The sequence below is a fragment of the Plutella xylostella genome, chromosome 5 (genome assembly GCF_932276165.1).
Source record: "Plutella xylostella chromosome 5, ilPluXylo3.1, whole genome shotgun sequence".
NCBI lineage: Eukaryota > Metazoa > Arthropoda > Insecta > Lepidoptera > Plutellidae > Plutella > Plutella xylostella.
Window position 1 is genome coordinate 13,221,896 of NC_063985.1, and position 27,819 is coordinate 13,249,714.

At 37.2% G+C, this 27,819-nt stretch overlaps 1 protein-coding gene and 1 long non-coding RNA gene across 2 annotated transcripts; both read left to right on the forward strand.

Moving 5' to 3' along the window:
- The first annotated feature begins 1,208 nt into the window (after positions 1–1,208).
- LOC125491407 (uncharacterized protein K02A2.6-like) lies at positions 1,209–5,042 on the forward strand. Its single transcript, XM_048633259.1, has one exon. The coding sequence runs from the start codon at positions 1,209–1,211 to the stop codon at positions 5,040–5,042; it is 3,834 nt and encodes a 1,277-aa protein (XP_048489216.1).
- A 273-nt stretch (positions 5,043–5,315) lies between these two features.
- LOC125491432 lies at positions 5,316–8,103 on the forward strand. Its single transcript, XR_007268298.1, has 3 exons — positions 5,316–5,879; positions 6,965–7,057; positions 7,827–8,103. It is a non-coding gene; the product is annotated as an uncharacterized LOC125491432 (long non-coding RNA).
- The last annotated feature ends 19,716 nt before the right edge of the window (positions 8,104–27,819 follow it).

Consider the following 27,819-nt stretch of genomic DNA (forward strand, 5'->3'; position numbering starts at 1 on the left):
CTTGATTGAGCCAAAGCCTGCTATAAATCTGCCTAATGTTGTATATGATGTAATTTGTGCCACTACTATAAGAAGGATTTGATAAAGCCATTAATACACTCATGCTGTCCGAAATTATCAACCATTTCTTGAAATTGAGGTTAGTTGCTTCTATGTATTTTAAGGCTGCATAAATGCCCTGAGCTTCTGCTGTATATATGCTTGCGTTAGATTCCCTTCTAACGGTTAGAAGGTAATCTTAAGCCATGACCCAATTTATAATCAGGAACATAATATGCCATAGAAACGTTATCGATACATTTAGAGCCATCTGTATAAATTTGCTTAAAGTCTCTGTATTCATCCAATCTATTGTAAACAGCATATTTGTCAGTCAGTGTCCTATCTATTTCAATGTTAAGGCTACAAAATTCGCTTCCATATGTTCCCCCATAGCAGGGCAAGGTGGTACTATTGTGAATATTATATTCACTCTTAAATGTTAAAATCTGTTGGATGTTATGACATAGAAAATGATAAGAATTATACTTCAATAGTTTGGAAAGAAGAAGATTGTCAGTTTCAGACAACAATCTTAGAATAAAATTGTATTTTAAATGACTAAATCTGATATTTAATGGACACAAGTTACACTCAATTTGCATTGAGTTAATAGGAGTTGATTTAAAGGCACCCAAAATTAATCTTAAATTAATATTTTGAATCTTTTCAAGTTTACTTACTAATTTTGAATCTATGCAGTAACAGAAAAAACTATATTCAAAGTGACTTCGAACTAGGGCTTTATATAAAGTTATTAAAAGAATCTTGGAATCGGCCCCCCACTGAGTGCCAACCAAAGATCTCAAAATATTTGTAGAACATAGAGCTCGCTTTGCTATGCAATCGACATATTTATACCAAGACAGGTTATGAGTAAATATTAGTTACTCCCAGAAATTTTGCAAATGGATGAATTGGTATCAAATTATTATTATACTGTATCTTAACTGTTGAAACTTTTTTCTTTGAGAATACAACTATTTTACTTTTAGTAGGGCTAACTTCTAGATTTAAGTATTGAAAGTAACTATTATTGTGTATTTGAACAGTCTCATGATAATTTGTATTAGAGGGTACTTTAATAATAAATCAGTTTGGCTTCAACTTACAATATTGTTGTATCTTTTAATGGCGACTTCGGTAAATTAATTGTTTTTGTGAGGATAATGGCGTCAAATCTATCTAATATTGTGTTTCCCGGTCAGTTTAACCCAAAGACTGATAAGTGGTGTGAATACAAGGAGCGGCTACTGTTTGCGCTCGACGCCGCGGGGGTGTCGGCGGAGCCGGCGGATGAACAAAAAGCGCGATCATTGTTCCTATCTCAGTGCGGCAAAGATACTTATTCACTAATAGTGTCACTCCTAGTGCCGAAAAGACCGACCAGTTTTGGGTTTTATGACATTCTCTTGGTGTTAGATAAATTTTATGAACCTGAGGTGAATGAAATACTTGAAGCCGGGAAATTTCACAAACGCCTACAAATACAAGGGGAGAGCGTGCAGGACTTTGTATCGGCCATAAGCCTCATGGCAGCTAAGTGCAACTTTGTAGATTTGAAACGACAGTTACGGGATCGACTAGTGTTGGGCGTGCGGGACGATCGCCTGCGTCGCGACCTGTTGAAGACTACGGACCTCACGTACGAGAGGGCTGTGCAGCTCTGTCTCAACTACCAGGCGGCGTTCCATGACCTGTACCCCGACACTAGCGAGATGAAGCAAACTCCGTCCAGTGTCAGTGAACCTATGGACATTGGTAGAATAAAATCGATTGAATGTCGACATTGTGCACAGAATCATAAGGCTGGAGAGCGGTGTCCTTTCATGAAAGCTAAGTGCTTTTACTGTAAGAAATTTGGGCACATTGCCTCCGCCTGCATGAAGAAATCGGGCAAGGTGCATCAAGTGGGAGGTGACGACCAAGAAGTGGTGGCTTCTGAAGATATGATGGGTGTCTACGTCTGCTCGGATAATACTTATCGTGCACCAATAACAGCAGAGCTGACCATCGACGGCGCCAAGCTGAGCATGGAGGTGGACACGCGCGCCTCGAGGAGCATCATCTCTGAAGAAACCTACCGCAAGCTGTGGCAGGTGGCGCCACCTCTGCAGTCTACCAATGTAAAACTAGTGACATGGACTCGTGAACCTTTGAAAGTGTTGGGTGTGACGCACGTGCGCGTGGTGCTAGGCAACAAGGAGGCCCAGTGTGAACTGTTAGTAGTGTCGGGTAAAGGGCCGAGCTTGTTAGGTAGGAACTGGTTTCAAGCGTTGTGTTTGGATGTTGCGGGACTATGTTGGACTGATGATAAAATTTCAAGACTGATGAGTGAGTTCCCGGATTTATTTAATGAGACACTTGGTGAATATAAAGGTCCTGAAATCTCATTACACGTTCTTCCTGATGCAAAACCAAGGTTCTTGAAAGCACGGCCGGTTCCATTTCCCTTGAAGAAACAAGTCGAAGAGGAGTTGAATCGGATGGTGGAGAGCGGTGTCCTGACCCCAGTGCGATACTCCAAGTGGGCGACCCCACTGCGGCTCGTCAAGAAAGATGACGGCGCGTTACGTATCTGCGGCGATTATCGGTCAACCGTCAATTCTGCCATTGATGTCGATACGTATCCACTCACAGCCGCCGTCGAAGCCTTCGTGAACCTCAGTGGAGGAAGAGTCTTCAGCAAGCTCGACTTGAAGCATGCGTACCTACAGATGAATGTGGATGAGGACACAGCAATGCTCTTAACACTGAATACGCCTCTCGGACTGATGCGGATGAACCGCCTGGCCTTCGGTGTGAATGCGGCTCCCGGGATCTTCCAGCGCGTGATGTCGTCGGCGCTGGCGGGCATGGCGGGCGTGGCGTGCCTGCTGGACGACGTGGCGCTGACGGGCCGCACCGCGCAGGAGCACGACCAGAGGCTACGAGCAGTCCTACAGAAACTGACAGACATGGGTTTTCGGCTGAATCTGAAGAAGTGTGTATTTGCTTCTAACAGCATAAACTTCTTGGGTCATACGATAGATGCTGAAGGTCTGCACCCGTCACCTGAAAAAGTGCGTGAAATTAAAGATAAACCGGCACCTACAAACAAAGCCACGTTGCGGGCTTTTCTGGGGCTGTATAACTTCTATGAGAAATTCCTGCCTGATAAAGCAACATTACTAGAGCCACTGTATCGCCTCCTCGAATCAAAGAGACCGTGGGTCTGGGGCGATGTGGAACAGAAAGCTTTTGAGGATGCGAAAAGCTTACTGTCATCTGATATGACTCTAGTCGGCTATGACCTGGATAAAGAGCTACTGCTCATTTGTGATTCATCTGAATATGGCCTTGGGGCCGTGATAGCTCACGTTATGGAAGATGGGTCTGAGAGACCAGTAATGATGGCGTCCCGAACCTTGCAACCGCATGAACGCAGATATGGGCAAATCGATAAGGAAGCGTTAGCCATCATGTATGGGTTGGAAAAGTTCCGTGAGTTTTTGATTGGGCGCAAATTCTGTATTATAACAGATCATAAGCCGCTAGTTGGACTTTTCAATCCTGATAAACCGATTCCTGACTTTATTTCACCGCGTATGCTGAGATGGTCATTGAAACTTGGGTGTTTTGACTATGTCATAAAGTTTAGACCAGGCAAATTGATTGGGCAAGCTGATGCCCTCAGTAGATGGACCGCAGTAAATTGTTCTGGTAACAAGGTGAATGCCCTGGGCGAAGTGCTGTTACTGGCGGAGCAGCCTGAGGGATGGAACCTGGATGTAACTAGGATTGCGACTGAAACAAAAAAGGATCGCGTGTTACGTAAAGTTTTGTTTCACGTTCTACACGGCTGGCCACGAGCGAATACAGATCCAGAGATGCAGCCATATTGGACGCGCAGAGAGGCTCTTTCACACGATAAAGACTGTTTATTGTGGAGCAACAGAGTCATTATACCCCAGTCACTTCAAAAAGAAGTGCTAAAATTATTGCATGAGCCGCACGCCGGCATAGTCCAAACAAAAGCATATGCTAGAGGATACGTATGGTGGGCCGGTATGGACCAACAGATTGAGAGAGTGGTGGCTGAATGTGAAGCCTGCCCAGCCGTGAGAAACAACCCTCCGAGAGATCCCCAAGCCTGGATTGTTCCTGAAAAGCCATGGAGCCGAGTTCATGTTGACTTTGCCGGTCCGTTCCAAGGAAAAACATTCATTGTTCTTATAGACAGCTACAGCAAATGGTTCGAGGCTGAAATAATCCAATCTATGAGCAGTGGAACGGTTATAAGTGTTATGCGAAAGATATTTGCCTCACAAGGACTGCCGGATGTCCTGGTGTCCGATAACGGTAGGGCTTTCAGTTGCATTGAGCTCAACTTGTTCTTGAAGAAAAATGGGATCAGGCACTTGTATTCCCCGCCCTATCACCCGGCGACCAACGGGCAGATTGAGAGGTCTATTCAGACATTTAAGAATAAGCTCAAGAAAATGAGCGAATCTGATATACCATGGAGCGAGAAGATGCCTAAAGCGCTTTATGCGTTGAGGACGGTGCCGAACAGCTGCACCAACAAGAGTCCAGCGGAGATGCTGAACGGACGCAAGTACAGGACGGCGGTGTCGGCGCTGCACCCCGCCGCCGCGCCCAGCGCCGCCGCGCGCCAGCTGGAGGCCGCGGCGCACAGCGCGCCCGCGCGCACCTTCGCGCCCGCGCAGCCGGTGCTCGTGCGCATGTACCAGGCACCAGACAAGTGGCAGAGAGCCACGGTCGAGCAGGTGGAGGGACCGAGCTCCTACATGGTGAGGACGGAAGATGGGGAGTTGCACCGGCGACACGCTGACCAGATGTTAGCTCGAGCTGTGCCGACTCCAAGAGTGGAGACTCCACCAGCACAGATGCACAGACCTGCTGTCTCCATGCCATCTTCACCTTCAACCTCTGATGAACCTATAGTGATACCTCCACCGGATATGTGGCCTGATATTATTGGCATACCTAATTCTTGTTGACTTTAACTTTTGTTGATTCTTGTGTTTAGTTTAATTACTGTTGATTAATGTTTAACTTTATGGTTTAGTGTTGATTAACCGTCTGTCATTATATTGTCTGTTGATTGTGTGATAATCTGTTCTTGTTTATGTATTACTCTAATTTCAATCCTGTTCATTATGAGAGAAAGGTATATTGTGTATTTGAACAGTCTCATGATAATTTGTATTAGAGGGTACTTTAATAATAAATCAGTTTGGCTTCAACTTACAATATTGTTGTATCTTTTAACTATGAAGTTTTTTTAAAGCTAAATTTAGTTTTTTACTTGTGTCTGAGATGTTATCACCACTGCAATAAATAGCCAAATCATCAGCAAACTGTAAATTGTTTACTTCTGATCCTAACATTTCATTTAGCCTATGGATATAAAGTATATACAAAAGAGGACTCAAAATACCACCTTGACAAACGCCTTTAGTAGATAATCTGGGTCCAAAAATTGAATTAGAGCTAATTTTTACATAAACTTCCCTTCCACTAATGAATTCATGAATCCACCTTACGCATTTTTCAGGTATTCCCAAAGAAGAAAGAGTTGTACATAAAACTGAATGGTTAATGTTATTAAATGCGCCTACAATATCAAAAAAGATACATATAAGATGTTTATTACTGTTAATGGCAGTGTTAATATCATGGAAGAGATGACCTATACTTTCTCTTGCTGATCGACCACGACGAAACCCAAATTGATTTCTTGGAAGCATATGATTACTTTCAATATAAAACTCAAGACGCTGTTTTATTAGTTGCTCAAAGAGTTTGCCTAAACAGGATGTTAAAGCTATTGGTCGGTAAGAATCTGCATCATTTGGGTCTTTTTCTGCTTTAAGAACTGGAACCAAGCAATCTTGCTTCCATTCTTTAGGAATTATTGATTTATCCCAAAGTAAATTTAAAATGTGTAAAAATTTGTGTAGACTATCTGTATTAATATTCTGTAACATTTTGTATGAAATGCAATCTAAGCCAAAGGTGGTGTCTCTACGTGATTTAATTGCTGCTTTTAATTCATCTAAAGTGAAAGGATTATTAATGTAACTATTGGTGGGGTTAATTGAGGTATTATTTAAATGCAGTGGTTGTGAGACAAAATCAGGTGTATATTTTCTTAAGAAGTTATTAATCCAAGATGATTCACTATTGTTATGGAGTTTGGTATTTTTACTGTAAGATTTATTAAATTTACGCATAGATTGCCAGATCTTTGAAATAGGAGTTGATCTATTTAAGTCTGAACAATATTTATTCCAACTATCTGTTCTCTCTAACTTAATAATTAGTTTTTTCTCAGCCTGAAACTTTTTAAAATTAATATAATTTGATTCACTAGGATCCTGTTTGAATGCAATAAATGCTTCTTTACTTTTTTGCACAGCATTAGCGCACTTTTCATTCCACCATGGAAGAGGAGAATATCGATATTTAGGATGGTTTCCTGCTGGCTTACTATTATTATTTACATTATGGGATTTAGTTCTAAACACAGATAGATCTACCACTTTATTTAAAATGGTACAGAAGTCATAGTACGACTGTAAAGGATCGGAACAATTAACATTAAATTCTTTAATTAAATTATTGGCTAGCTTTGAGTAATTTGCCCAATTTATTAGACGTAAGTTTGGTCTTTTTACTTTTATGTAATCTTGAGAAGTATAGTTGTTTAAAGATGGATCGCTAACTGTATTATATAGAATATCTGTTATTGTGGGTAGATGATAACTTCCCAGGGGATCATCATGAACTGTCCAGTTACAATTAAGAGCTATAGAAGGACTAACTATTGTCAAATCTAAACCATTTGGTCTCCAGATATTTGTTCCTACTGTAGTTGGTGAAGTGTCATTTAATAAAACTAAATTGCAATCATTTATAGAGTCCAGGACATCTCTTCCACGAGCACTGACGGATTGACAGCCCCAAATGGTGTGATGAGCATTAAAATCGCCTGATACAAAACATGGTTTAGGTAAGGAATCAATTAAATTTACTAACTTATTTTTTTTAAAAGATGGCGTGCAATTTGTTGGTATGTACATACTAACTAAGGTGAGAGAGCTATTATTATATATTATTTTAATTGTTATATTTTGGAGTGAGTCATCATAATATGTATTTAATCTATTATATTTTATACTACTGCGAATGACTATGGCAACACCATTATGTTTATTACCACAATCATTGCGTTCTATTGAGTATCCTTTAATATTTAAGCGTTGTGTAGGCTTAAGCCATGTTTCGCAAACTAAAGCTATATCAATATTATTATCATACAAAAATTTTGTAAAAATATGTCGATTACATAGCAAACTTTGAGCATTCCACTGTACAATCTTTAATTTGTTTGTGAATTGGAACTAATATTTTTTGTTTCACTGGGGTTGCAAATATCATTCAATACTTCTAACACATTTTTAGAAGATATTGGGGTATCTTGGGTCTTATTTAATGTTATCATTTTTATGATGCTTTGCACTAAAAGGTTTAGTGCCTTGTCATTACTTTTCAATAAAGACAGAAGATCAAGAGGCTTCTTTGGACCTAGAGGGGGGAAACTTTCATTATTGAATATGTCAGCAAATGATGGTGGCTTAACTTTTTGTCTGTTTTCCTGGATTTTTTTTTGTTTGATTGGACACTGTGCTGAGATACTAACATGATTGCCATCGCAGTGGAAGCATTTTGCCTTTTCAATAGGTGTTGTGCATACTTTGAAAGAGTGCTCTTCTTTACAGATGGAGCAGCGTTCCGAGTTCTTACAAAACTTTGCTAAATGGCCATACCTGAGACACCGGAAACATTGTTTGACTGGCGGAACATACGCTGAAATATCATGCCGCCATCCGTCCAAGTCGACGTAGTCTGGAAGTACTGACGTCGCGAAGGTGATGGCTACAGTCTGCAGGGGCTGTTGAATAAAATTGTTGTCAATCTTTGTCCTCTTTGTGAATCTCCTTACAGATATGATCTTCTTGTAACTAGACAGCATGGTGAAGATTTTTTTGTTAGTCAGGTTGGTAGGCACATTTTTAGGGTTCCGTAGCCAAAATGGCAAAAACGGAACCCTTATAGTTTCGTCATGTCCGTCTGTCCGTCTGTCCGTCTGTCCGTCTGTCACAGCCGATTTACTCGGAAACTATAAGTACTACAGTGATGAAATTTGATGGGAATATGTGTTGTATGAACCGCTACAAAAATATGACACTAAATAGTAAAAAAAAGAATTGGGGGTGGGGCCCCCCATACATGTAACTGAGGGATGAAATTTTTTTTTTCGATGTACATACCCGTGTGGGGTATCAATAGAAAGGTCTTTTAAAATGATATAAAGTTTTCTAAAAAACATTTTTCTTAAAGTGAACGGTTTTTGAGATATCAGCTCTCAAAGTCGTAAAAAGTATGTCCCCCCCCCTCTATTTTTATAACTACGGGGTATAAAATTCTAAAAAAAATAGAGGTGATGCATGCTAATTAACTCTTTCAACGATTTTTGATTTGATCAAAGTATCTCTTATAGTTTTTGAGATAGGTTGATTTAAAGTTTATTATATTTGCTGCTACGGAACCCTTTGTGCGCGAGCCCGACTCGCACTTGGCCGGTTTTAATAATACCAGTAATTTCTGTGCTTTGTGCTGGAATGTTAGCCTTAAATTGATAATCCTTTAGAAACGTGGAGTTATTCAGAAAGGCATTTGCAAGGCTGGCCTTTTCAAAATAAATTGCAATTTTAAATTTGTTCATCGATCTTAAGTATTTTACCCCTTTATTGAATCGTTTAATGCAACTCGATATGGACATAAGGTCTCTGGTTCCGATGGGCATCTCCGCATTAGACGACTCTACGAAAACTACAAATTCTGCAGCTCCGGAATCCTCTGGGTAACGCCTCTTGTAATCTGTAACTAAGTAAGGTTTTGAAATATCCAAAACTTCGACCTCTGATTCGGAGGACGTCGTATCGACGTCGGACTTATCACCCTCATCATCCTTCTTCCTTTTTTTTCTTGTTCTCACCTTCCCCATTGCTATATTTTAATTTATTGTGTATGTAATTAACTTTTTATTGGTTTTTATTAGTAATTTACGTATTTGCAGTAGTTTTAATTAATATTATTAATACATTTTTCGAAAATCCCGCCTGGTCTTTTCAATGGTTCCCGCGCTTTTTTTTCGTGTCAGTTTTGGTTTTCCCCATAGATAGACATTTACTTTTTTCACAATTGTCATACCCCATTTATACTCGCGCCTCGGCCCTCGCCTCCTGGCTCGTCTTGTCACTCGTGCAGGGGCGCGAATGGGTGTTCACACTCGTGCGACGCGAGTGGGTGTTCACACTCGCGTGCCGAGTTCAGCCGTCTTTGAGCTAGCAACAATGGAGGACGTCGAAGTTTTAGCAGCAACAATAAAGAATTTATATATGTTCACCGATTATTTCGCCGTTTATCGACCGATTTTGAAAATTATTTTTTTGATGTATTGGGTTGATCTCCCATGTGGTCCCATTTTTTTTTCAAAATTTTATTCCACCCCCAAGGGTGGGTTAAAGGGGTAAAAACAGGGTATGAATTTCCATTTTGGGCACCTATTAACCGATTGTAGTTAATGAAATTTAGAATGTAAATAAACTCAAACTCAACTCAAATTTTTTTATTCATCGTACAAATATAAAATTTTCTGATGAACGTCAATTTTTACAAATTACTCTCCGTTCGGATAAGGGGGGGCTCTTTCTGTCTAAGGAGAAGAACGGAGGCAAGAAACTCCTGAGCCATCTTTTCAAAAAAAGACTTAAAACTAGTTGGTATACAATACATATAAGCTTAATAATTATTATTATAATAATATGAGCAGAGCTAACTACTTATCACAGCCATGCATTAACGTCCTCTAAGTAATCATCAATTTTATAATAAGCTTTTTTACTGAGTTTCTCTTTAATGTAACACTTAAACTTATTCTCTGGCATTTGAGCAACTTCTGCTGGAAGCTTATTATAAAATCTAATACAGTACCCTAAAAACGATTTATTAACTTTCGCCAGACGCATCGCTGGAAAAGCCAGCTTATGCTTGTTCCTAGTATTAATGTCATGATTACTGCCAATTGTATCAAAAGTTGAAATATTCTTTCGTACATACATTAAATTGGAAAAAATGAACTGACATGGAACTGTGAGGATGTTAATTTCTTTAAATAGTTCTCTCAATGAATCCCTGGAACCAAGTTTGTATATAGAGCGGATGGCTCTTTTCTGTAATACAAATATAGTTTCAATATCAGCTGCTCTACCCCAAAGCAAAATGCCATACGATAATAAGCTGTGGAAATAACTAAAGTAAACTAATCTGGCGGTTTCAACGTCGGTCAGCTGTCTAATTTTCCGTACAGCAAAAGCTGCGGAGCTCAACCTTCCAGACAATTTTTCAATGTGAGGTCCCCACTGTAACTTTGAATCTATAGTCATCCCAAGAAAGACAGTATCATTAACTAGGTCCAATTTATTCCCATCTAGAATAATGTTAGTATCGCATTGTCTAACATTCGGCAGTGTAAATTTAATACATTTCGTTTTCTTAGAATTCAATAGAAGATTATTAACGGTAAACCAATCGTGTATGTCAGATAGAATTGAATTAATTTCATTAAAATTATTTTCTCTTCTTTTAACTTTAAAAAGCAAAGAAGTATCGTCAGCAAATAAAACTATATTAGTCAATTTTTCAACCATAAAAGGCAGGTCATTAATATAAATGAGGAATAAAAATGGTCCTAGAATAGATCCTTGAGGGACGCCTATTTTTACATGAGCCCCCTGTGATTTAGTATTGTTAATATCGACCCTTTGTTGTCTCTTGTCTAAATATGAAGATATCAAATCTAAAGCCTTTCCTCCTATTCCATAGTATCTCAGTTTCGAAATTAAAGTCTGATGGTCTACACAATCAAACGCCTTCGACAGATCACAGAAGACTCCAATAGCATCGTGATGGTCTTCCCAGGCGTCAAATATGTGCTTAATCAACGCAGTACCGGCATCGGCTGTTGATTTGCCTTTTGTAAAACCATACTGCTGGCTATGAAACAATCGAGCATCATTGAAATGCAAAAGCATCTGACTGAGTATGACCCTCTCAAATATTTTACTCAAAACTGGAAGAACCGAGACAGGCCTGAAATTTGCAGGGTCCTCCATATCCCCACTTTTGAACAGAGGTATAATTTTACTAAATTTCATAAGATCTGGGAACACACCTTCAGCGATACATTTATTAAAGATGTTAGCTAAAATTGGGGCGATTTTATTAATAATAGAAAGAACAAATTTAACTGACATTCCCCACAAGTCTTCAGTTTTCTTCATATTTAATGACTTAAATGTTTTTATAATAGTTAATGTATTAATATATCTGAATTTAAATTCCTTATCGGTTGAAGGTGCGTTCTCCTTCGTCAGGGTTTCAGCTGCTGCAGCCGAAGAATCCAGGTTACACGTAGTCTCTAAAGGAATGTTCGTAAAAAACTCTTCAAAGACCCTCGCCACCGCATCATTCGATGTTATAATGTCATTGCCTACCTTCAAAGATAAATTTGTCTCGCGTGTTCGATTCTTCCCCGTTTCGTTATTAATAATAGTCCAAACGGCCTTAGATTTGTTAGCAGAGTCTTTAATCTTGTTATTAATAAAAATTGTCTTCGCACAGTGACAGACACATTTATACATCTTGCTATATTTCTTCACATAAGATTGAAAGTCAGGTCGGAGTATGAATGTTTTCATCTCATACAGATCATATAATGTCGCCCTGCTTTTGCGAATACCCTCTGTAGCCCAGTCACAAAATTTAATTTTATTGTCAATCAAAACTTCCTTCGTTTCAAAATTACTCTCAAACTCATCAGCTATTATCTTAAACAAGTTACTATACATCTCATTAGAATTGCAATCTAATTTAACATTCGGAAGTTTTTCGTCTAGTTTCTTCAAGTAATTGTCAATTTTCTTTGTAGTAATCGGTCTGCATCTCACCTTAGTTTTATTTGTCTTGTCAGTGTTTACTAAGGTAATGGTCTGCCCACTGTGGTCTGACCTCAGACAATTAATCACACTACTGTCTTTAAACTCACAGTTACAGAATATGTTATCTAGACAAGTGGCTGACGTGGGTGTAATTCTAGTTGGTTCCAGAAAAACATTAAAAAGATTAAATGATTTAAAAAGTAACAACAATTTCGACCTATTAGGAGAGTCACCTAATAGGTCAACATTAAAGTCACCACACACTATTACTTCCTTTTTACTATTGGAAGCTAACCTTAGAACATCCTCCATGACAGTCTCAAAGGTAATAAAATCACCAGTAGGTGGCCTGTAGGTACATACTATTATATACTTATTAAGCTCTGCACATGAAATTTCTATATGGTGTTTAACAGAAAGAGCAACTATATCCTTTCGTTCTTTACATTTACAATTTTCTTTAAGAAATATAAGTGACCCACCATGCTCGTTGATATTTCTGTTAAAACAGCTTATAAGTTTGTAATTTTTTAATTGGAACATCATTTTATTCTCGTCTAACCAATGTTCTGTGATACATAAACAATCAATGTTAAATTTTTCCGAAAATAGTTCTATTTCTAACAATTTAGAAGAAATACTCTGAATATTCTGATGTACCAATTTAAATTCATTCTTAAATGTCTTGTCCTTCGATAGTTTTGAGCCGAGAGAGCAGTGAACTGAATCAATCTTTATATCAACGCTATGATGCTCTCCCGTTGTCTGAAAATCTAATTTAAATCTACTGTACTATTTTCAGTATTACTACTGACGGTGTCAATAGGGACACAAGTTTTCTTCGTTATAATGCTTATAACTGAGTTAATAAGAGGAGCTACTTCTGTAGCTAAACGTCGTTTCTGATTTAAGGACAGAAATAAACTGTCCCAGGTCAACTTAAAATTATCTACATACAAATTAGTATCAAAGAAATTGATACAGTCAGATTTATAACACGCATTGTACATATTTTTATTTAGGCTACATGTCATATAATTGTATTTGTCAGGCAGTGTGCAAGAATAAGGAAATGCACAAACAAATATATGTTTTGCAGGAATGCTTTCTAATATAGCAAAACTTCTATTTATATCAGAATTTGACACACCTAAACTATTTCCCACCATAATTAATATAGTAGTTTTTTCGGTGTACGACCTCTCTGAAATCAGTTGTACTATTTGTGCGAATGAAAGTTCTGGGTAACAATGATTAACAACATTTCCAGTTACATGATTACCCAACATGTGCCCGAAATCCTTGCCAAGCCTATCGGAGTATACAACTGTGCTGTAATCCTTGGCTGAACTGCTACTACTTGTATCAGTAGTAAGCCTTGTCAAGTAAGTGGGTGACATCTTAGGTAACTGCTTATTACCTACTATTCTACTAGCTGCCTGAGCATAGGTGGGTATCCTATGTAATTTATTATTGGAGGTCGGAAAAACATCTGCTGTAGCCGATTTACTCTGGATGACCCTTGAGGATGGCGTGGCCGTCGGGAGGCTGGTGGTGGCCCTCGGGAGGATGGTGGTGGCCCTCGGGAAGATGGTGGTGGTCCCCGAGAGTCTGGTGGTGATCCCCGAGAGTCCAGTGGTGGCCAACGGGATGCTGTTTGTGGCCTCCGAGGTGGTGGTGGCCCTCGGGAGGATGGTGGTGGTCCCCGAGAGTCCAGTGGTGGCCAGCGGGATGCTGTTTTTGGCCTCCGAGGTGGTGGTGGCCCTCGGGAGGATGGTGGTGGTCCCCGAGAGTCCAGTGGTGGCCAGCGGGATGCTGTTTGTGGCCTCCGAGGTGGTGGTGGTGGCCTCCAGAGATGCGGTGGTGGCTTCAGCAGGTGAAGACTTCTCCGGCAGCATCTCAACCCGAACTAAGCCCACACTACTCAGCACCAGCAGCTGGTTTTCGTATTCTAGAGTTCTCTGTTCTAGGGCAGACTTCAGTGTGGCCAGCCTAGACTGTAGCATGGCAATGTTGAACTCGCACTCCTGGTTGTTGTCTGCGAGCTTCTGGTTGTAGTCTGACATCTCTTGTTCATATTTATTCACCAGTAGTTGAAGTCTCACTCTATCCTTTGTCAATGGAAGGTGCGTCTTATGCTTTTTCAATGCTCGCTCAGACTTCCTGATATATTTCTTTATTTTAATATATTTTTTAAGCCTGTTTGCACCTGTGATATTGGTTGATTTTCTTGGAGTTGTGAGGTCTATTGTTGGCATAGGGGTGGGGTGTAGGGTGACTAATTCATCGTACAATGCCATTGTCTTATCTGTTTCCTCGCTTGCATGTGCTTCATTTATTTGCTGGATCTCTGCGTGTGCTTCAGCCAATTGCTGCTCTAGGCTATAGATCTTAGACAAGGCAGCTTCATGTAAATCCTGACACTCTTTGTATGATCTAAGTACAATCTGTAGCTCATCACATTTGCCTTGCAAGTCTTGGTATTGGATGTCCATTTCAGCTATGTCATTCTTTAAGTCCGAGTTCTTTTTTAAAAGGGAATCAAATTCCTTTTCATTGTCCTCCCGCTCTGCCATCAGTTGGCTTGAGAGGTCACGAGATGCCTTGAGATCCTCCAAAGCTGTCCTCAGCTGGATCTCCAGGTCACGGCTCTGCACCTTCCGGGTCGTCATCCTCGACATGTCTGAAACCACCCGGGGTTACCCGTTAGTATGTTGATAGGTAGAATTGAGAGGATGTTTATCCAAGATATATACAAAATAACCCTCTTTAGGTATAACTTGATCAAACCAATCAAAACTTGATATATTGTAAGTCTATGTAAAAATGATCAAAAGGTAACTTATTTGTTAGTTATCATATACAATGTAGTCATGAACACAAACTATGGGTGGGGAGGGAGTAATATGCATAATATGTTACTTAAATGAATAGGTACTCAGTGGTATTATTGACTTAGAATTATGTAAACTTTAAGCCAAAATAAACAATCACTTGATCATTATTCAATGAAGTACTAATACTAATAGCAATTAAGTAGGTGGAGATTATGGTATAGTAATAGGGAATAAGGGATACAAAAGCTAATAGAAAGTTTGAAAATTAGAAATGAAAACAACAGAGTTTGAAAATGACAAAGTCTAAAAGTGGGTTAAGGAAGTGTGAAAAACATTTCACGTATGCAGCAAACTAATGAATAATGATTAAATAATTTAGTGATTATGATTTTAAATGAGTAATACTAGTAAAAATATGTAATTTTAACAATACTCCCCTGATAGATATCCGTTGGCAAATTCGAACTTTGACAGGTGCCGCTGCTTCAAATATCCGAGTCCCGTAAGTGTTTTATTTCAGGGTTTGAAGGCTTGTCTTCATTTGCACAGCTGTATAACACTATATTCTTTAAGTTAACACTAGTTTTAAACGTAATTAGACATTAAATTTAGTAATATTAAAAAAAATATAGTTTTTACAACAAAAAATATGATGGTGACCTATCTGATGATGGAAACGGAAGGTAGTCAAGGGAACTCCTCAACGGTAGGTATATAGCAACTACATACTTCGTGTTTAGGTTTGAATGATTCGTATTGACTAGTTAGTAGAACTTATTGGTATCATATGCATCTTAATTTTGATTGACAATATTATTGCAAATATTCTATAAATAATAAAATAAAATAATGATTTAAAAAAAAGACTTCAAAAACCACTAAAACGTAAGAAATAATTTAAGGTTTAGACCAATTCTAGGGGCCCCTTGCACCAACTAATTAAATCTAGATTTAGTGTCAAATGTCAATTTAAGAAACGTTAGTCCATATAAAATTTGACACTAAATCGAGGTTTAACACTAAATCTAGATTTAATATTTATGTTGGTGCAAGTGGTCCTAGGTGTCAGTACAAATAAATATCTATTTTTATTTTTTATTTCTTACGTGTTTAGTGGTTTTTTTAAGTCGTTTTTTTTTAAATAATTTTTTTATTGAAATAGTTACTTTTATGAAATTAAATTTTTCGTCTTGCGACCAATCTATTATACCACTGAGGAAAAAACACTACGTTATAATTATACGACGATGAACACAACCTGCGCGGCATGATGTAGAAGCCAGAATGAAGCGGGAGCGCCAGTGTAAACAAACACCCACTCGCGTGCGTACCCCATTTACACTCGCGCCTCGGCCCTCGCCTCCGGGCTCGTCTCGTCACTCGTGCTGAGGCGCGAATGTAAACACCCATTCGCGTGCGACGCGAGTGTAGTGTGGCAACACTTCCCCCTACCAATAAACGTCATTCTAACATCAGACTTGGGTTTGATTGCGCGCGTCCTTACATGGCGACCGTGCCAGCCGGCCTGCCTCCGTGGCAGTGCCGGCGGACCACATAATAAATTAAAATTATTATAAAAATAAAAATGAACTAAAGTGGTAAAAAGTGATAATGTGGAAAATGGTCAATTAAAATACGTATATAAAGGACTAATTTAATATACATATAATCATGCGTTAATGATATCAATATACCAAGAAAATAAACATACATAATTTTATAGTAATAAATTTAAAAAACCAAAATCGATCTACAAAAATAAATAAAAATGGATGGCGCCGGGAGAAAAATTGGCTGCTGAGGAGAAGGCGCTGGGAGTGTGCGAGTCGGGTAGCAGAGGATGTCCTCCGAGCTACAGCTGCGAGGCTGGAGGAGGATGCTGCTGCCTGATGCTGCCCAGAGGGACGCGAGGAGCTGGACGCGCCCACAGTTGGATCCCCGCAAGTTCGACCGCCGCGCCACCCAGATGAGGAATTTATAATTTTTTTTCGGAACATTAATTACTTAGAAATTCAGGTTGGTGTAATTAACCTTTAAATTTAATTTAAATAAAAAAAAAACAGAGTTGATTTAAATTTGTTCAGTTAAATTCGTTAAATTTGTAAAGTTGTTGTTGTGAAAATATATAACTAAAGTATCTTTTAAATTTTATGTAGAATATGAATACATAAATATTTTAGTAAAAATAAATAGTTTCGGAATGGATAAAGAGTAACCTAATTCGGTGCTAAAATGATTAATTTGTTGCATGTTTATTTTCTTTGGGAAGTGTAATTAGTTTAATGACGCTTGTTGACGACTAGGTATTTCATCAGTTGAATGTAGTAAGTAAATTTATTAGAAATCATACATATATGGTACGTGTCGATACTTATTTTCAATTGTTATATTACATAATATTATATTTCATTTCAGGATATTTTATTTTACAGGTTTAGAGTACCTACTTGCAAAATTACATAAAATTACCAAATAATAAAATATATAATAATAGAAAATCTTACCTTATTTTTTATAATTTGTTCAAAAATATTTTTTTTATTTAAAATGACTAATTTCCGTCAAAGTACTATTCAAATTTCAAAATTAAACTGCTAACCTAATCAAATTACAAAAAATTAAATTATATACTTAAATAGATAGGTACATTAAGATATAAAATAATCCAAATTACAAATTCAATGCATTGCACAATTTCCTATTTACTTACTTAATCACTTAAATTCAAAATATTCTTTGGTACTATAAAAACATACCTTGACTAGCCATTTTTTTTAACCTATACTTGAATTGATTATTTGCATTTAAAAATTAAACCGCTATTCATTTATTAAATCACATAATATTATAGATATGAAGATAAGAAATAATAAATAAAATAATTTATTGCACTTAATTTACAATTATAAAATAATCAAAGAGAAGTAAAATAAAAATTTAATTTAATTTAATTAATTAAGTAATCCACTATGAGATATTGGTCAAATGAAATTAATAGTACGTAAATATGCAATTCAATAAATACTTTATTTTTTAATTCTAGTAATAAAGTTAATCCCGCGTAAATACTTATTTCATACCTACGTATGTATGAGTACGTTTAACCATACTTACTCAAAAACTATATGTATTTTATCAGTAGGTAATTAGATTTTTTTTAAAACCCGTCATAACAATTTTTCTTGTATTATATTTTACCTTGTGCAGTAATAAAGAGTTTGTCATAGTCTTGCAATAGCAACCCGATAGTATTTTTCCCCATTTTTTTTATTAAGTATAAAAATATCGTATCAAAGTTCAATTACATATTTGGAGCGATGCATAGCATTATTCTTTGAATCCATATAACAAAAACATACTTCTCACAAAAATGGTCACACGCTCAACAGATATCGTATTTCGATCCGCCGCGCATGCAGTGAGGAATCTGATGATCATGCATATTGGGAAATCATGTCATGTCTCTATGCAACACTTAAGCTAAAGTTATTTAACAGGTCTAAAATAAATTTATTATTTTTGGATGTAACTAGGTTTAGGATATCATTCATTGGAATTATTAAAACAGAATCATGAAATATGCAGTAGTCAAAAATTCAATGCGTTAGATACTTAAATACATTATAAAAATAAAAACTGATGTTAAAAATAAATACTTACGTACAGTTAGATTCAGAGAAACCTGACCACCAGTACAAATTTCACCATATTAAAATAACTTAAGGATTAGGCATTGGTATTTTTTCTATTAAATATCCCGATAGTATAACGAAGTTCCAGTATTAACATAACTTTCAATACAAATTATTCGAAATGTACAGTATCTCGGAAAGACACGTACGTAACTACAGAATATAGATAAATAAATAATAAATAAATTTAGTAAACTAATAAAAATATAACTACGTACCAGAGTTAGAATATAGGAAAAATGATTTCGAAAAATAGTTACTGATTTTAAACTTAGGTAAATAAAACATAAATAAAAATTATAAAGGTTGGAATGTAAAGAATAAAAATACATTAATAATATTAGATATTGTTACGTAAACATAATGGTTTAAAAAGAAAACAAAATCGTAATAGAAGAAAGATAAGTAAAATGTAGAGTATAAAGTTTATTTTGCGAGCAAAGACACGGCTAGATGTAGTATTAAAGATCTTTTTGTCGTTCCAAGAAATTATGATTAGGTACGAATCGTCTTGTCGTTGTCGTATGTAGATAAGCGAAGGGTTTAGGTATCGATGTACAAGTATAAAGATTGTTTAGTACTCTTTTGAGTCTAGGGATTGATTAGTTTTGTTAATTGAAGGAAGATGTATGAATTATGGTGAAAATGATTATGAGTAAGCAATGATAAAGAATATTAGGTAATGTATGAAGGTTCAGTAGCTCATAGTGCACGTGAGTAATGTATGGTTGTGGAAACTTTGGTCTGTGAATAAACAATTGGACTGATCACCCAAGCGTTAACAATATTTATTGGCCGAAGGATTCCAAAGGACATGAGTAATATAAAGAAGGAAAACTGAATAAGAACATATAGAGCGCAATTACTGAGATAATTAGCGATTACGTATGGTCAGAGGACTTATATAAATAGCAAAGTCATCGAAGGTACATATGGTAGGGTACAACAAGGTGTCACGTCCTTATTTCTGATCATAGTGCGGTCGAGAATCCTCCGTGAAGAATTTTGGAATTGCCTAAGAGTAGAGCTAGTTTAAATGTGCCCTTGTAATATTTATGGAACATGTGTTTTTTATATTATAATTATTATAGAGTCGACTCTCGTTGTTTTGCGTACCCTACAGATAAATATATAAATAAATAATAATAAGACCAGGCCTGGCCCACCAAAGAGTGGAAATAATTATATGTACCTTTCGTAAATGTGTAATGAAGTATGAAATGAATATAAGTATAAATAATAAAATAAAAAGATGACTTTGAAAATAAAAGAATATGAATGATGAAATATACACGCAAAATAAATGAAATAAAGTATAAATAAATTAATAAAGGTTTTTTTAAAAATAAAAGAATATGAATTATGATAAATATACGCAAAATAAATGAAATATAGTAAATGTCTAAAGAAATATTTAAAAAGGGAAATATCTATAGAAAGAAAAATTATAATGATTTAAATTAATAACTTACGTCAGTTTGATATAAGAAGAATACAAGAGAAAGTTTTAATCATAATGTAGTAAATAAATCATATAAACGAATAATTTCAATTTAAATATATTTACAAGTACAATCAAGGACAAATCCTTCTATAATCATAAGATAATATTGAAACTAAATAACTTGAAATAATTAATATAAATACTTATTGAAATTTTAATATTAAATCTAAAAATATGTTTGGAGTATACATTTTAAGGGTACCTATTAATGGATTTACTTATACCTATACAGCTCTGCTATACAGTATTCAAGAATATTGAAGGGTGAATCTATAAAAGATTTTTTTTTTTTTTAATCTTTATTATTTATAGGGACTTTTGTATATTTGTTTGTCAGGAAATTAATTATAAACAAGCGAGTCATTATAGTCGTCAACAATGCGTCAACAGTACGTTATAAGTAGTTTTAAGTTAAACAAAAGTATAATCATTCGTGTATTTTAAGAATATGATATTTCAACCTGTGCTCGCTTCTGATTATTACTTACTTCATTCAACATGATGAATATCAAATAATAATAACAGTAATAACATACACAATGTTAAATATTCTTCATTTATTGGTTTTTCATTTAACATTACTTTATGTTAAGATAATATGTTTAGTTTTAAGCAAAAGTATAATTTACTCTATAATAATTTTGGCTTTAGATAGTTATTGCTATGTATCAAAATGAAATTGCACTTATTTTTTAAATATGAATATTGTACTAAAGTGTAATAATAATAATAATATAATAAATAATATGTGGGGACATCTCACACACGGCCATCCGAACCCAAGCTAGTCAGAACTTACTGTGTTATGGGTATCGGACAGCTGATATATCTACACAAATACATAGATAGATACCTACTAAATATAAATATAAATATCAACACCCAAGACCCGAGAACAAATATCTGTGTTTAAACAAATATCTGCCCCAGCCGGGAATCGAACCCGGGACCTTCGGCTCAGTAGTCAGGGTCACTAACCACTACGCCATTCGGTCGTCAGTGTGTACTACAAATATAACTTACTTGTGAAATTGTGTTCAGGTTATTAAACTAATATTAAAATTTGAAAAGTTATATACCTTTATATTGATATTTGAACATAGAATATAAGCATAACAAAAACTAACAGTGTAAAAATAATAATAATATTGTTCATAGTTTTATTGGCATTATATTTTGTTTACCATGAAAGTACACATTTAAAGTAATTTTTAGAGTTTAAGTATATAAATCATTATATCTACCTGTATATTTAAAAAAAAAAACTGATGTCAATGATATTATTTAAAATTGTTTCGTGTTCAATACATTTTTTTTTTCAATAGGTTCAAATGATGTAAAATTGTTTGGTGTTCCGAATTTTAACCGAATTTGTCAATATTATAATTAAATCTGAATTTTTTCAAAATTAATAATGGTCTAGGTATTTGTTTAAAACTAATTTAAAAAAATGTGTTATGCCATTTTTTTTTCGAAAAGGGGGAAGGTGTAGTGTGGCAACACTTCCCCCTACCAATAAACGTCATTCTAACATCAGACTTGGGTTTGATTGCGCGCGTCCTCACACGAGTGGGTGTTAACACTCGCGTGGCGAGTTCAGTCGTCTATGAGCTAGCAACAATGGAGGACGTCGAAGTTTTAGCAGCAACAATAAAGAATTTATGTATGTTCACCAATTATTTTGCCGTTTAAGGACCGATTTTGAAAATTATTTTTTTGATGTATTAGGTTGAGCTGTTGAGCTCCCATTTTCTTTCAAAATTTCATTCCGCCCCCAAGGGTGGGTAAAGGGGTAAAAACAGGGTATGAATTTCCATTTTGGACATCTATTAACCGATTGTAGATTAAGAAATTTAAAACGTAACAACAAAAAAATATGATGGTGACCTTGAGCTGATCTGATGATGGAAACGGAAGGTAGTCAAGGGAACTCCTCAACGGTATTTATTTATTTATATTTATAAACACTTTATTGTACATTATAAAGTAACAATAAATAAAAAAGGAGAAGAACATTAAAAGAAAACTAACAATGTACAAAGGCGGGCTTATTGCCGTATATTATATATCTATTGTACCCAAGTAACATTTCTTTCGAGCTTAGGTTGTAAGAAATGCCATTAGGTTTTATAAGGGTTGTGAAAAGGTTAATGCTTTGCTATCTGGTCATATTGAGAACTTGAGAATGATTACTAAGTCCTAAAACTAATTGTTTATTAATACAACCTTGGAGCTGCTGATAAGAGTTTATATTAACGTTATTTTAACATGTATTTCAAGAGCATATAGTTCTAGGATCTTATAGTTGTCGTAGACTCCTGAAAAAGTTCTAGAAAAGCTAGCATTATGCTAAAGTGAGAGCTTAAGGTTAAATTTTTAACGTTGATACAACCATAAAGTTATGGAATATTGAAATCACTTATAAGTATTTTTAAAAACCTATCAGAAACCTTTAGGTTGATGAGAGTTGTCTAGGCAAACAAATTAGGACTACTTGGTGAAAACCAAAATCATTAAGCACTGGCTATAAGCTGAAGGCATGATTTAAGTCCTTCAAGAATATTTTAAAGCTTTAGAGGCATCCTCAAAATATGTTTAATGCTTTTTAGTAATTTCCTAACGGCCGCCATATTTTTTCACTGAAATAAAAAAAATACTTAGCAAAAAGATACATTTTAATTAATTAGGGGAAAATTCAGCAGCGTTTGCTATACTAATCCAAATATATGTTTTTTATATAGACAGTACTTTTATTTCTAATATAACTTTACACCAAACATAAAATATTATCTATTTTTTTTTATTAAAATATCTTCAAATTTATTATTTACAAAAGGCCCGTCACTTATACAGAACTATTATCCGAAAGTATCACAATAAAGTGCTAGTCGCACAAGTTTTTCATATTACCTGACTTCAGCCTAACTACTTACTATATTTTTATTAATACAACACTTACAAGTTAGCCATTTTGAGTCTTGGAAAGTGTCAAGTAATGGCGCCATTTATTATAATTATTATAAAATCTTACACAGAAACATTTTAAAACCCGAGAGTATTGGAAAGGCATTACAAATGTCCATCAAATGTGTTACAAGTTATAGTAGAGTTACATGCAGGACTAATTTAGAACTTAAAAGTTGTCTTCCAAGGTTATGTTAACGTTAAATTAAGGTTGTGAAGGTTTTATTTAGGTTCTGTGTAAGTAGTTCAAAAGGATCTGGGTTTGAGCTATAGGTTTTGCTGTAGATCTCAGAAAGGTTCTAAAACGTGGGCCCTTTTTGCACTCAGGAGGTTAATATAAGGTTAATATAAGGTTATCGAGCCTTCTAAGTCTCACGAGTTGATTTCCATACAAAGGTTCTAGAACCTTTTCAAAACCTTTCTAAAACCAAAAATGTTACTTGGGTATATAGGCGGGTATAGCAACTACTTCGTGTTTAGGTTTGAATGATTCGTATTGACTAGTAGGACTTATTGGTATCATTTGCATCTTACTTTTGATTGATAATTATTGCAAATAAGCTAAAAATAATAAAATAAAATAATAATAAAAAAAATAAAAAACCGACTTCAAAAAAACCAGTAAAAATAGGTTTAGACCATTTATATGTGACAGTACAAATATATCTAAGCAGATACTGTTTTTATTTCTTACGTTTTAGTGTTCTTGAAGTCAGTTTTTTATTTTTTTAAATTATTATTTTATTTAAATAGTTGTTCATATGAAATTAAATGTTTCATCTTGCGACCAATCCATTATACCACTGAGGAAAAAAATACTACGTTATAATTATACGACGACGAACACAACCTGCGCGGCACGATGTAGAAGCCAGAATGAAGCGGACAGTGTTGCCGCAACGGAGTTCTCAAAACGCACATATCCAGCGCTGAAAACGTACATTTAGGGTTAAAACCGTACATGAGCTGTTTTTTTACTAAAATCACTCAATTTAGCTTTTCCAGCTCTTTCGCACCTGCTCGTCAGCAGAAGTACTATATTTTAATAGATTTTAGTCGTGAGAAACGTACCAATATTTATTATAGCATTTTAAAAAGTGTTACAATGTCCTAAAACCTTCAGAGTAGGTACCCCGCAGTTTTATGTATGATATACTTATACTCATTGTAATCATGTAATAATCATATTGGTTGAGAAAATAATCATACAAGAAAATCAAAATCGTAACTAATTGTGGTTAATAATTTTTTTGCTGAGATTCCAAAAAAATACGTAAAATAGTCCATAAACAAAGATTTTACACATGATAATCATGATATTGGAAGTTAAGTTTAAATGGTACATTACATGGACCAATTATATACACATTACACATGGGAGGCTAAAATAGTACGTCAAATGTGTAAAATGTACGCTAATGGCAACACTGGAAGCGGACTCGCGAGTGTAAACACTCACTCGCGTGCGACGCGAGCTCGATGCGAGCTCCTTTGACTCGTGCCCCAAAAACCGCTCCGGACGCGAGCGCCGCGAGTGGCGAGGCGAGCGAGGAGGCGAGCCACGAGCGTTCACACTCGCGCCTCACCCCTCGCCTCCTCGCTCGCCTCGCCACTCGTGCGCGAGTGTAAATGGGGTAAAGAATATAATACCCCATTTACACTCGCGGCATATGCAACGACCCGCTCTATCTCTGCGTCCCTCAGGATCGGTGGCGGTGCCCTCTTCCTGGCCTCATACAGGGCCGCTGCTTCCTGTATCCTGAGGTCCAGGGGAAGGATTCCAGCCAATACAAGAGCTGAGTTCAGGGAGACAGTTCGGTACGCTCTGGTTAACTTTTGAGCAAAACCTCTTTGTACCGCGTTCAAATGTTTTTGGATGCCCAGTTTTTTGGTTGCTTCCGCCCAAGCGCTTGCCGCATACATAATCACTGGCTCTACGGTCGCCACGTAGATGAGCCTAATGACCTCAGGATGAAGGCCCCACGTGATTTTTGCTGCTCTGGAGAGCTGTTTATATATATTAAGTGCTTTTTTGCAGACATCCGCTACATGGCTGTTAAAGGTCAGTGTGCTGTCTATGGTGAGCCCTAGGATTTTTATTTCGTTGGAATAGCCAATGTCAACCCCGCCCATGGTCAGGACTGGTGTGTCGTATTTAAGCTTGTTGGTCATAAGCATAGCTTTTGTTTTTTGCGGAGCGAAGTTGAGCTTATTTCTGACACCCCACTCCCGAACATAGGCGAGGGCGGCATTGGCCTGGAACTGAACGTCCTGTGCTGTTTCGGCGTCAAAGACCAAGACAACATCGTCGGCGAACGCTTGGCAGTAGTGCCCTTCTGTTGCTAGGCCTTTCAGCAAGGGGTCTATGATCAGGTTCCAGAGTATTGGACCACCTATCGAACCTTGTACACATCCTTTGCTGGTGCTTTTTGTGTATTCTGCTCCTCCATATCTGACGCTGACCATTCTGTCCTGTAGGTAACTGTCTAGGATCTTTTTGATCATTTTTGGGCAGTTTTCTTCAGTCAAACGGTTCTTAATTGCAGGCCACCACGCATTATCGAAGGCGCCCTCTATGTCCAGCGATACCATAACAGTCAGCTTTTTGGATCTAAGGGTACTGCGTATGTGGTTTACTAGGCCGTAGAGGGAGTCCTCGGTACCTTTTTGGGGCATGAAGCCGTATTGGCGAGTGCTGAGCCGTGGCACAAGGTGCCATTTTAACCTGCTAACAATCATTTTTTCCAGAATTTTTCCCATCACTGGCAGGAGTCCGATGGGTCTGTAGGATTTGGGATTTTGGTAATCTTCTTTATTTGGTTTCCTGAGGACTACCACTGTGGCCCTCTTCCAGATGGTGATGGTGGAAGAGTCCCAACTCTAAACATTTATTTGCCAGTGATAGAAAAAGTTCCGGATCTCTCAGAATGATCTGTTCGCAAATGTCGGCCGTCAGTCCATCCTCACCGGGGGCCTTCTTTGGATTGAACCCCTTCACTGTTCTCACGAGTTCAGCCATCGTGAATGGTGGTTCTTCCCGTACGTTTTCGTCTGCATTGTTTTGGGCTGCTAGCTCTCTTACACGAAGGTGTTCCGCGCTATCATTGGTTTCTATATCGGCTGGGTAGAAAACTTCAGCTAGCAGTCGTGCTGACTCTCTCAGGTCGAACTCTTTTCCGTTCTGAACCAGTGGAAGATCCTCTTGTCGCTTGGTGGTTCTGCCTATTACACGGTATATCCCTTCCCAGACACTTTCTCTATCCTGTTTACCGCAGAATTCCTTCCAACTTTCCACTTGTGCCTTCTTGGCATGGGCTTCATATTTCTCTTTGGCTTGCAGGTATTCATCTATTACTCCCTGTCTCCGCACGGGGGCTGCACACTTTATCCTACGTTTTTTGGTGGTGGTGTCTTTTTTAAGCTTACTGAGCTCTTCGGACCACCATGGCAGTTTAAATTTGTCGTTCGGTTTGACCTTAGGGAGTTCTTCCTGGCAGGTTTTAGCTATTACTTTATTAAAATTTTGAATGAAGATTTCCAGATCTGTGGTGTTGTTTATATTTATTAAGGTTTCTAATTGAATTTTACTATCGGCTTTTAATTGGTCCAGTTTCTCATGAAACTTTACCCAATTGGCGTTTTTAGTTTTGTAGAGCCTGGTAGTTCTCTTTATACTGTCACCCTTCGACTTTTTAAGCTTTATAGTAAACATTATTCCATTGTGGTCCGAGCTCGTAAGGTCTTCATGCACCGACCAGTTGTCTACGAGATTTAGAAGGTCTGTTGTACATACCGTAATATCAACGTGACTCTTGTAGGTTTTTCCACCTCGTACGGTGCAGAAGGTAGGTGTGTCACCATTGTTCAATACCTGCAAGTTTAGCTCTTCAAGCACTCCAGAGACTTCTTCTCCCCTGATATCTATCAGGTGACTGCCCCACCAAGTACTCTTCGCGTTACAGTCTCCACCCAGTAACAGCCTTGCAGGTCCTAGAGTACTTTCTATTAGTTTTATCTGCTCCAGGTACGGCTCGATAGCTTGGTCGGGTTCAAAATAGAATGAGACTGCGTGAATCTCCCAGGCTGTGGTTCTGATCTTTACCATGACAATGTTATTGTTGGAGAGTTTCGGATATGGGATTACATCCAGGTCGTTGTCGAATACGACAACGGCTGCCTTGACCACTCCGTCACTCTGATCATTGTTCTGGAAGATTCTGGCTGCCCCATAATTCCTCATTTCTCTGTTGCCACCCACGTATGGTTCCTGAAGCAATGCGAAGGCAACTTTGTTGTTATTAGCCGCCTGGAAGACCTCGATTGTAGCTAATTGTTTCCGTTGCAGATTTGCCTGTATAACGCGGAACTGTTTGTCTGTGTGTGAACTGTCTGTGGTGCTCGTTTTATCCGTTGTAACCACCTTAGCAGTACGCTACCGACGACCGTGCTAGCGCATCCCATCGTTGCCTTATCGGGCATTGCGAATCAAACGCGTTGTGGTCCGTTCTATCCAGTTTCGCTTGGCAGCAGTTCCTGCATGAGGGAGTTCCTCGTGCGAGCCAGTCGTAGCATGTTGCCTTCAGGTGGGGACCCCCGCAGTGAGAGCACGCGTCGACACTTTCAGTGCAGTACTTCTTGCCGTGTCCGTAACCTAAGCACCGGGTACACTGCACCAAGGGAGACTGGTCAACCACGCGCACATGCTGCAGGTC